The 12,373-nt window shown below is 33.3% G+C and overlaps 2 protein-coding genes across 2 annotated transcripts in view; one reads left to right on the forward strand and one right to left on the reverse strand.

The window, feature by feature from the left end:
• Positions 1–12,373, forward strand: part of LOC102485309 (mitochondrial inner membrane protease subunit 2) — a 1,014,188-nt gene that overhangs the window by 482,844 nt on the left and 518,971 nt on the right. The window lies entirely within an intron of this gene.
• Positions 8,137–12,373, reverse strand: part of LRRN3 (leucine rich repeat neuronal 3) — a 42,423-nt gene continuing 38,186 nt past the window's right edge. The window contains exon 2 of the mRNA XM_006149435.2: positions 8,137–11,075. Coding sequence (XP_006149497.1) covers positions 8,594–10,720 — 2,127 coding nt within the window. The 5' untranslated portion in view covers positions 10,721–11,075 and the 3' untranslated portion in view covers positions 8,137–8,593. The remainder of the gene's footprint in view (positions 11,076–12,373) is intronic.

Raw genomic sequence — 12,373 nt, forward strand, 5'->3', positions numbered from 1 at the left:
TGAGTGGAACAAGCAATGGACAAGAGTAGCTTACTTAGCATACTCTAGATGGAAGGGTCCAGAGATGGGGTAGAGAGAAAGGAAAGAGAACCCTTTACTTTCTCTCTTTGTCGTTCCTTCCCTTACTCTCAGATGATTGAATGGTGTCACACACATTGAAGGTGAGTCTTCATTGCTCAGCCCACTGACTCACATGCCCATCTTATCAGATAACACCCCACAGACACACTTAGAAATAATGTTTCACCATTTTTCCATACATTTTTCAATCCTATGTGTTGACATCCAAAATTAACTATCACACAGGTATTAAGGAAAGATGGATATGGTTTTACTCAAGTTTTTTTCTATTTCAGGTTTTCTCCTTGGTTTCAAGCGAAAATCTCCAAAAAAGTTGTCAAACAAAATATTATTTATTTATTTATTTATTTATTTGAGAGGTTTTCACTATAGGGTGCATGCGCTCACCAGACAGAGACAGAGAGACAGAAAGTGAGAAATCACCCCCCCAGGGGGGATGGTCACGCCACAATCCCTTCTCTTCCATTCTCCTCTCGGGATCTTGGGCACGCATGCACGTGCGCCTGGCGTGAGTTTTAAGCCACCACGTCCGGGACGCGAACCGTGGTCGACTACGTGGGAGTCCAGCGACATAGCCATTATGCTAACTGCTGGCTCCCAACATTATTTTAGAATTGAAAAATAATCATTTAACACTCCTAGTATCATCATTCCTAAAAACACTCTTGTGAAAATTTAATAGTAAAGATTATCTCCAGATTTTGTTTTCTAATGTATTAAAAATCATCTTCAAAATTAGGATATAAATTGATGTGACATAATGCAGTTTCTATACTTGCATACCTAATATCATGTAATCTTAATAAAACATTTCTTCTCAAGAGAGCATAGTGGTAAGAAACCACAGAAAATGTAGATTGGCTAGCAAATGTATGTGGATCAATATTTCTACAACTAGTCTTTGCTAGTTGTTTTTGAGTCCAAGATCTCAATTAGAAACACAGAAAAGGACAATTTAAAATATATATGTAATCTGAAGACAGTCATACCTGTGAGGTCCAATAGTTAGAATGTGTCTAGTTTCATATAACTCGTAGTCCAAAGAATTGAGACACAGTACATTTTTCTGATTTACCTGTATCTATTTTTACACTTATATATTTATTGAACTCTATGTAGTTTATTTGCGAAATTTTTGAAAGAGATTGACAGTGGAAATAGAAATAGGTCAGTTTTAAATTAAAAAAAACATAGGCCAGAGTGTTCTATTACAGTTGGGTATCTATATACAAAACTACCCAGAATGCCTAGGATCTCTTTCGTTTATTTGCCGTTTGGGGAGACAAGAGAGAGTTGGAGTGACATTTTGACCCTCAATTAATTTTATGAGAGAGATATATTTTAAATACCTGAAATTAGTTTATTTTGCAAATAACCTTTAAATTAAAATTCTTCAGCTTATGGCATAAAGCCATACCTAGTCTACTACCAGCTTTCTTTGTTGTCTAGTTGGGATAGTATGTAAAGATTATTTCCTCCCTGTTGTTTCACCTATTAGTTGTTTTCATGGGTTGTGACATGCTTATAAAGTACCTGAGTATAATTATTTTCACATTGCATCTTTTTGTTTTTATGCCCTATGGTGTATTATCATTATTATTATCATCATCATCATCTTGAGAAAAATAACTTAGGTGAGACTGATAAAGTGGGATGTTAACCCTGAACTCATGGGTATTTCAAAAACTTTGAATCATAATTATATGTACAAAACATACTATCTATAGTATGTGAAAACATAAATTATGTGCTGTATATGTCATTTTATAATATAAAATGTATACTGTAAATGTCATTTTATAATATAAAATGTGTACTGTAAATGTCATTTTATAATATAAAATGTGTACTGTATATGTCACCTACATACACACAGATGACATGCTTACATATATATATAGAGAGATGCAAACCTATCACTGTGCCTGGCACATGTAAGATCGTAAATGCTCATTTTTCCCACATTCCTTCTAATTTATATCTGGCTTTCATTTAATCAGAATATAGAAAACTGTAAGTCTGACACATTTAAAATTTAGTGAATGTTTCCTTCCTACCTAGATTTAATCATGCTATGTAAGTAAATATGAGTACATATTTTTCCAATATAATATACTAATACTATATTTATTTATTTTTAGTTTTTTACGATTGGACACATATGCTCGTTGGAGAGAGAGAGACACAGAGAGATAGAGAGAGACAGAGAGATAGAGAAATTGAGAAATCACCCCCCACTACCGCAGGGGAGATGACCACACTGCAATCTCTTCTTCATTGTCTTCTAAGGATTTTGGGCTCACATGCATGCACACACCTCTGGAGCCAGGACTCAAACCATGGTTTGCTATGTGGGAGTCCAGTGTCTTAACCACCATCCACCTGCTGGCCCTGCTAATACTGTAGTTATTCACTGGCATGCATTCTACATGCTAGAAAAATATCTCAAGTGTGACATTGCCACTTCAATACTGAGCCCGGGCTAAGGTTCACATAATCCGTTGGAGGGAAAACTTAATTCTCCTTATCCTCAGTTGGTTATTTTGGATGTAGTTCACTTTTTTTTTCCACTGCAGTCACTTAATTCCTATTGATTTGTATGGATAAACATGGTGTTAGTAGAAAGAAGTGAGAATTTTAAGTTATTTTATTTTCATACCTTGTCTCTGTCATATCCATGGATAGAATATATATTTTTTACACTCAGGGGATTGAGTTGGCATGCTATTTTGCATAAGGATACATATTCATGTATTTTATATGTAAATATGCTTTTAGAAAATTATGAAGTCTAAACATCACATACAGATGTGTTGGTTTATTAGTGAAGGACTAGGAAACAGGAATAGGAAACTTAGAGTCTTAAAGTTAGTTTGGAGTTATGATTTCTTTTTCTCTTTGAATAGGTGACTCTTCTCTGCAACCATTATTAAAAGGCTGTTTACCAGAGCTTTCTGACCTTGATCTTAGTTCTGATAATGAATTTCAATTTTGTATAGTACTCTTTTGAATAATTGTTTTGGTATGTGTAACTATATTGCTTTAATAATGGTACTTCAGATGGTTTAAGAACCTTTTCTATTCTTATCAGCCTTGAGTCTGGTACCATAAATGACAGGGAGGTTATTTTATTATACTCTGATTCTCTCAATGCAAGGATTAAGAGGGTCAATTTATGTCCCAAGTTTACTATATTATTTGTTCCAGAGGCTGGTAAACATTATAAAGGGATATCACAATTGGATTTTGAATCAATAACTTCAGATGCTGAACCATATATTTTAATGAGAAGTTGAATTTTTCTTACAGTGGTCACATAATACTATTAGTTTCTTGAAGATACAGTAGAGTTAGAAAAGATAAATATTAACACAAAAAGTATGATGAGGTCTTTAAATATCATCATATTTCATTCTTCAAAAAGGCTACTAAGGTCAACTATAGTTCTTTTTATGCTTTGTTATTCTGGGCCTCTTCACAAATAATTTTGAAATCATACATGACATTGGTTCTTAAGCTATTACCTAGTTGAAGGCCTCTGTTTGCTCTTAAGAGCAATTCCTATTGAGGAATCTGTGAGGTATTTAATCCATTAGCTGGTATACAATAAATGGCTTATTTAGAAGATAAGCTAAGAGCCTTCTGAGATATATATGAAGTGAATTACTTTTGGTACATTCAGATCTCTGTGGACATGTCTATTTTCAGGATGAGTGAAAGGAATCATGTTTTACTATATATCCTATCTTCTCAGTTGAGAACACCGAATGCTTACTACTCAATTTATGAGGACTTTTGTGTATATCACTAGGGAAATGTTTAGAAAAGTTTCTGGAAACCTATATTTTGCTGGAATATTTTTCTTTACAATTTCTGTTAGTAATTTTTTGAGAGATATTTTGCTATAGGATGCCTGTGCTCTCTGAAGAGGCAGAGAAAGACAGAGAGATAGAAAGAGAGAAATCACCTCTCAGGGAAAATGGCCATACTGCAGTCCCTTCTTATCCATCCTCCTCTTGGGATTTTCACACGTACGCACACATGCCTGGCATGAGTTTTATGCCACTGGGTCCAGGACTTGAGCCGCAGCCGACTACATGGAGGTCCAGCAACATAACCATTATGCCATCTGCTGGTTCATCTGTTAATAATTTCTTGTAGGAGTAGAAATATGATTTATGACTATTAACTCTGATTTTGTTTTTTATTCCAGAGTAAAAATAATACTTTCATTTTCTTTTTGGTTCAGAAGAATAAGATAAAACTAAGTTGTGGTTGTCCTTAGCAATAAAGTCCTCACTTTTCAAATGAATACACTAAACAACTACTGTTGTGTTGAAACTAGAGTTAATTTCTTTCTTTTTCCAGAACTCCATGATATTGAGCATGCTCCAATTGTAGCATTTTGGTTCTAGGCATAGCTTTTTCCTTGCTGTATGATGCTGCAGCTCTCCCTATTCAGGACATTACTAATGCATTAGCAAAGCATTAGTCAGGTTAAATGATATTATAGCAGTGGGGTCATAAGACCAGGGATGAAAGATAAGTTTATTACACTTTTTTTTCTGTTTAATTTATCCCAAAATGGCCATTTGGGTTCCTCAACACAGTGAACATATTTGTAGCATTCATCTTCTGTACAAAAACGATTACTTATTTGCTGTAATTTGTCTTAGTAAATGCTTTAAACAATGAGGTTGGATCAAAAAAAAAAAGTGTGGCCACCATTTAATAACTATTCCTTGTCTCCTAGAAAGTCAACATTTAGGTGAAGCTCAAGATGTCTTTAATGAAGATACATGATATTAGAATTTTTTTCTAATACTTACAATAACTTTAGAGTCCTTTTATTGGAATTTTTTCTTTATTTAGCAATATATACTTCTAAATTTTTAGCTGTTTTTATGGTTGCTGTATTGATTTCTGACTATCTCTTCAGATTTTTAACTATAAGTCTAACCCATGGAATTGTATTGTTTTCCTCCATGGATATAGGAAGATCTTGTAAGAGTTAGTGTGGATGGAGAAAGGTGATTGTCATTGTAAAATATATAAACACTTTGCCAATGCTAGGTTACTTTCTTGAATTTAATTTTTCATCTTCTTAGGACACCAAAATTGATGAGTTTAAAATAGTGGAAATAGTTAATGAAATTATTATGCCTATAAGTAATTTATGGTAAGCAGATATGCCTAATAATTTAACTATTATAAGTACAGTATTGGCTAGTTTCAGTAGATATATTGAGTGAGATCAGTAGTTATTAGTTTCTTGGCAAAGTCATGATGCATTTTTCCATAGAAAAATATGACATGACTTTCCTGACAACCTCAAATTTTGAATCAAGTCCCTAAATCAACATTTGAATAAGTAAACATTTTAGACCTAGGAAAATCAATGTGTGATTTTTTGAGTACTCTGTTTTATGAAAGTATGGATTAATACCAGGACTTCACTAACTAACATAGTTAACATGTATTTGTGAAAACATTGATAAAGAAAAGAAACCAAAGTGTAATCTGGTAGAGTGTCAGTCCCTAGATGTTGGAGAATTTGTGTAGTTTATTTCTGTTTTTCTTGTGACTAGTAGCCATATAATATTTCTAGAACATAAACAAAAGATTAATGAATAAACTAAGGCATTATTTTAGATTTATACTTGTTCATATGAAGCTTTGCTTAAAACTAATTAGAATAAAAACTTAAGCACTAAAATAACCATCAAAAGACTGATACAGTACCATAAATCTACTTCATTTCTTTTTTGTAAAATGCTCAGCATATGACTGACAGCATGTTGCTGTCTGGTTAAACTGACAGTTACAGAATTTGATATATATTGTCTTCATATATTGGGTTCAATTGGGCATGCTTATTTTCAGAAAAGTTGAATTTTATTTTATAACATAAATTAGAAAATATCACTTTTCTCAGATAATTTTTGTGAAAAGATGTTTTCCTCCATTTAGGTGAGCAAATGACATTCTCAGATGCATAAACTTTAGAGTTCTATTTATTGTAGGTAAAGTTTTTTCTTTATAACAACAAGTCCATCTGTATTAATCACAAATTTGTGAGTTACGTGCTTTGATTGCTTTGACCAGTTCATAGTTAATTTTCTGTGAGGTTGAAGAGGTAACCTAGGGAATAAAAACTACCATTCTTGTTATTGAAACAAATGTCCTTTATTTCTCACTGGCAATTTTGACAGAAATTTAAGTGAATGAATGGAAACGTGACTTTCTTTGAGCTTATGTATTTATATGACTGTAATAAAAATACATAATTTTAGTGCTAACTACTAGATGTCTCTTCAGGATGTTTTTGTTGTAATAATTTTAAAAATTGTGTAGGTAGAGATGAATTCTCAGCTCTGTGATATGTTTGTGATGGTCTTTCATGCACATAGGTTTAAAAGAAACATACAAGATACCTGCACAAGTTCTTGCTGACCTATACAATACCCGCATCCTAATAGGTCGTATTTCAGCTCCTATATTTTTGACAAATAGCTGAGCTCTACAAAGCTCTGTCCGTGGTGCTGAAACCTTTCATGATGTATGAGCATGTCTTACTGATAAATTCTAATGTCAGCCTCCGAGTGAAAGTGATTCATCAGGTTGTAAAATTTGTGTTTGGGAAGCACATTGAATTAGCAGGTTCTGTATTTTTGTTGTGTTAAAATTAACACAGTTTGTCTTTTTTGTTTCAAAGAGTCCAGAATAATTTACCTTCCTCATTTAAAAAAATAGCTAGAATTAATTAGAAACTGTCAGTGTTATCATAAAAGAAATGTCTAATATTAACAAATAAATTGATATGACTGCAGTGCTGGAGTTGTTACAGGCCAGTGACATGTTGATAATGTGTAGCAAGCTACTGTAAGAGAAGTTAAACCCTTGATTCTGAACAGGAACAACAGCAATTAATATGAAAACTATGTAGGTTTGGAGAAAAGAGTGAATACCTTATAAGAACTATGTTCCATGATGTTTTATTTGTACAAAAATACCTTGTTTTCAAGAATGGATTTCGTTTGTAAAAATTACTTAAACCTCAAAGATTTTTTTAAAAAAATAAAATAAAATCCCTTTTTTTTTCCAAATAAAATCCTGTATTTCCTATAGAAAAATTTTAAATAATTAATAATGTCAATGTACCTTCAGTTTAGTGATCTGCTGTCTTTTTATCTGTGATTTTCGGTGCTTAGATATAGTCTTAGACAATAACACAATAACACTTTTTTAGTTATAGTTTTTTTTTTCTTTTACTATTAATTTTAGAGGCTTTACCTTAACAAAACTGTTCTCTTAAATTTTTATTAAACTCTGAAATTATCTAAATAATGTAAATTTTATATTGAGCTGAACTAAATAAGAGGGTGAATTTCAAAAAATTGAGCCTGATAAATTTTGTACAATTCAATATATTTTGTAGTGATATTCTCAAATCCTAGTCTTAGAATGGGACTTGTTATTTCCTTTCTATGTTTGCAGCACAGTAAAATAAGTTATTTACTTATTATCGTAGTGAAGCCTATCATGTGTTTAGAATTACAGATTTGGAGATAGCACCTAGATCACAAGTCCTACCAAAATTTGGTAATAGTTTCTGCAAAGCGAGCAACTAAAAGCCAAACTAATATTATTTATTAAAATAAGACTTCAGTTGCTTAAATATTGAAATTACATTATTGAAAACTAGTAATTAAATCCACTCCAACCACTACTTTTTAAGAAAAGAAAAATCTTTAAGTGAGCACATAATTTTCTAGAGGATTTGTTTCTGTCCATAGTTAAAGAGTAAATTAGTTTTATTACTGCATTTTAATGTCAATGGAATGCCTTTTAAAATCCATTTTGTGTGGTATAAAAATGTAGATACATAACACAATAAAGTGTCTAACTCTCAGCATTCTGAACTTTATTACTAAAAACACCACTATCTAAAAACGTCATTTCAATGATATCTGGTCAGATGATATTTCCCAGAAATTATTCTTTATTTAGAAACAAAAACAAGACAAAAGCAATTGATTTTAATCCAAAATGTATTTTTCCTTATAAAAGAAGTCCACATACTCACTGTGTCTACTCTACAGAATTTGTCCATTTTATTACACCACGTGTCAATTCGAGTTTATCTGGTCACTGTAAAAACTCGTGGCTAATATGTGTAATACAACACAGGAGGAGGTATTGCTCAGTTCAGCTACTCTTATATACTTAAAAAAAATACAGAAATGTTTTTGTCCACTTTAACTGTAGTCCAGACATAAAAGTTACATGAAAGTTTTAGAAAATGTAGTTATTTTATTTGGTTGCCACAGTACTCTTTGAAACCACTTAATTAAAATGCTGAACTTGTACATATTTCCATTAGTCAGGAGCAGCATTGGTGAAGCTTTAACTTCTTTCTAGAATGTAATATTTCTTGCCATTTCCCCCCCTTTATTTTTTAGCACAATTGCAGTCTCAAGCTTTTCTCTGAAGTAGGTATCGTTGGTTGTTTTTAGGACATATTTGTTGGCACACCTATAACAGTTGCTTTCACTTCCAATGATGTAGTTTTTTCCTTGCCTGCTTCCCAGAGGTTTATCAGAGGAGGATAAAACTCACTGAACGCAAAGGTTGGTTTCTGTAAGTAATTCCTCACATAACTGTGGACACCATCACAGTTCATTTCTTGAGACAGGCAGCTGAAAAGACATATCACACCAATAATCCCCAGAAGTCCTCCAAGGCAGGCCATAAATGTTGTGGTGTTATTCTTTTCATACTCTCTTTGATCCGAGTCCAAACCTTTTGTGGTGACATTTATGCATTGTTTTCTATTTTTCTGATAGATGGTGGGAATATCAATACAAATCTTATACTCAGTTGACGGGTTCAGACGAGTGAGATTATATACCTTGACATCAGATGGTATTCGAGCACTCTGGGCAGCGTGGAAACTTTCGCTCTTGACAAAAGCTGTCCACTTAACACTGGATTTTAGAATTTTAGAACTTGCTTTCCAAGATACCAGAACTGAATTGGCCTGAATATCTCTTATTTTAATATTCAAAGATCCATCGTTATCCTGGGGAAAGAAACCATCCACCTTGACCATAACAGACTTCAAATCAGCACCAACTAGGTTAGTTGCTATGCAGGTATATAAACCTCCTTCTTTTGGGCTTATGCCACTTATATCTAGTGTGCCTTCAGAATGGACATAGAACTTCTCTGTCAGTGTATTAGGCAAGAGCTTTTGACCAGAAGGCGTTATCCAATAGATTTCAGGGTGTGGCTCGGCAGTAGCTCTACAATGTAAGGAAAAATAGCTCCCAGCATCTACATCCAGGTTAGAAGGAAAGCTCTCAGGAGCTATAAGAGGGAGGCAAATTTCCATCATGTCCCTGAAATGCACTTGACGAACATTCTGGCCTTGGAATTCAGGTGGATCCACACAGAACAGTGAATCTGGCTCCATAAATCGAATGTTGGTCTTGTTCATATTAATCCAACGGATAACACAGTCACACCTGATGGGGTTGCTGTGTATGCTGATTTCCTTGAGGTTTGGCAGAGACTCAATGGTACCATGGTACAGGGCACTGAGGGCATTGCTGTTCAGCATGAGTGATTCCAGCTTGGGGAGTCTGAAAAATGCATTGGGGTGAATGTAAGACAATCTGGGGTTATTAGTAGCTTCTATTTTCCTTAAATCTGGCAAGTTATCCACAGCAAGACTGTCAATAGAAATCAATTCAGGCATATTATTTATCCCCAACTCTTTTAAGTGTAGCATATTGCTAAAATCACCCCTTCGTATTCTATTAATAGGATTTTTATTTAGATCCAAAAATTTGAGGTTAACGACTTTCTGAAGAGCAACATGGGGCACTTTAATAAGCCTGTTGTCATAAAAAGAGATGCTTTCTAAGTTTTCAAGTCCGACCAAGGCATTATCAGGTATTTCTGTGAGGTTTATACCAGCTATAACCAAACTGCGAAGATTGATAAGAGGCTTAAAGTTCATGTCTTTGATTCTGATGATTGGATTTTCCCCAATCATTAGAATCTCTAGATTTGGAAGAGCATCAAACCACTTACTGTTGATCATTTGCAATCTATTTGAATTGAGATGAAGTCGAAGAAGGTTATGAAGGCCTATAAAGGCTCCAGGTGAAATTGTAGAAAGCAAATTGTGATTAATATACAGTTCTTGTAAGTTGCTCAGTCCAGACAGACATTTCTCAGGCAGGTCAGTAAGTTTGTTTTCCTCTAGGTACACAGAGAGGAGCTGAGGCATCTTTTTTACATTTATAGTGGTGACTGAAGATAAATTGTTCTGAGATAAGTCCAGGCCAGTAAGGTTTACTGGAAAGTCTGTGGAGTATTCAATTTTTGCAATATTGTTAGTCTGTAGGAGCAGAATCTGTGTGTCAACAGGCAATCTGGCTGGGAAATTTAAAAGACCTAAATCATTACAGTCCACTGTAGATGCTTCCATATAAATGGATCTTGGTGTAAACCAAGGCCTGATTTCACATGTACACAGTTGTGGACAATCCACTTTCTTATCTACAGCTTGTACTAGTGTAGTGATAGTTAGGCCGAGTAGCACATGAATTTGGAGTGGCATGTCCTTCATCTTAGCTTTTTTCTTCAGAAATTTAATGGGCCCTTAAGGATTCCACAGTCACAGACAGTAAGTTCAACAGGAACTGAATGATAAGGAAAGTATTTGGATTTGTCAAACAATGAATGCCATAGAACTGCGAAGTTTTTCTTCATGAAAGCACGTGCCAGTGCCACAATTGCATTGTCCAAAAATTTCATGCATGTTGTAGAAAAGATCACTGTCTTCTTAATGATGTAACAATGATGAGCTTTTGGAAGATGGAGTATGTATAGATGATCAGAGGTGATGGAGTAATTCATTTATTTAAGGGTATAATATTCACATCCCCTGCTTGTTCAGTACTTGCAGGAATAGCAGCATGATGCTAAATGTAATAAGATATAAAAGAAAACAGAGAAAAGAAATTAGTTCAAAGGAAAAATATCAAAATTCATATCAATTTCTAATCATAATTATTTTATGAATTATCCTAGTTTACAATTCAGTATGCTTTCAGTATTTTATTATTATAATAGTTTTTTACTCAAACACTGGGCTGGGTGAGGAATTTCATTTATAGAAGAGTAGAGTTTCATTTAATATTAAGAATATTTTTCCAGAATTTTTCTGTTTTTAAAACATTTGCTGTTTATACCTTATTTTCTTTATTATATTTTTAGATTATCTTTGATAATTACTTACAGGGAAAAAAAGAAATATAACTTTTTAGTAATGGCTATTTGTTTTCCTTTTAAAGAAGCAAAATAAAAAGACTACAAATAAGTGGCATCCTGTTACAATTGAATTAGTTGGACTATTGTTTTTTTCAGGCCCTGAGGAGACATGTGGGGAGGAAATTATAAAATGATTGTTAAATGAAATAGAAGTAGTATTTTGTAGCTGGTTTTCCCATTTTCATTCATATTTCTCTTTGTTGTCCCTTTGCATAAAGTGACAAATTGAGCAGTACTTGTGAGAGACTAAGTCTCATTTGCTATATATGTACTTGTACAAATACATTTATTTTACTGAAGTTCAGGTTAATATTTTATAGTTTTATTTTTCCCTGAGAACAACTTATATTCCATTAGTTGCTAACAATGAAAAAAAAAAACCTCTATCACTAAAACATATGTGTGTGTGTGTGTATGTATATATGAGTGTACACACACATATGTATGATGTATTACAGAAAAAATGAGTATTTCCAGAACCAAGTTGCGATTTTGATAATGTGCTGTGTTTTAAATACTATATAAATACTATATACTTTATTCAGTTGGATTGCTAGATGAGCTCTTTTCAAATGTACAGGAGAGTGGGAACATAGCCACTATTCATTCTGGGGCATTTTGCCTCCCAGCAATAATAATCTAGTGAAAAGTCTGTGAACATTGTTTCTTCTTTCACTTCTGTCTAATATTGACATTCATAATAGTGTTGTTGACTGAATTGAAGATAAGGTGCATGCTTCAGTGACAAAGATAAATATATTTGGAGATGTGGTTTCTACAGAGAGACAGAAATGCTTCTTTTTTAAGTAAGAAAATATTCTAGTTTTGCAAAATTGTAAATCATTTACAGTTCACAGTCATACCTAATTTGCCTCTTACCCTTCATTTTCAGGGATACTATTTAATCTGAAAACTGAATCATGAGTTTCAGATAACTAAGTTACTTCGA

Source organism: Tupaia chinensis, unplaced genomic scaffold (assembly GCF_000334495.1).
Source record: "Tupaia chinensis unplaced genomic scaffold, TupChi_1.0 Scaffold000262_1, whole genome shotgun sequence".
In the NCBI taxonomy this organism is placed as follows: domain Eukaryota; kingdom Metazoa; phylum Chordata; class Mammalia; order Scandentia; family Tupaiidae; genus Tupaia; species Tupaia belangeri.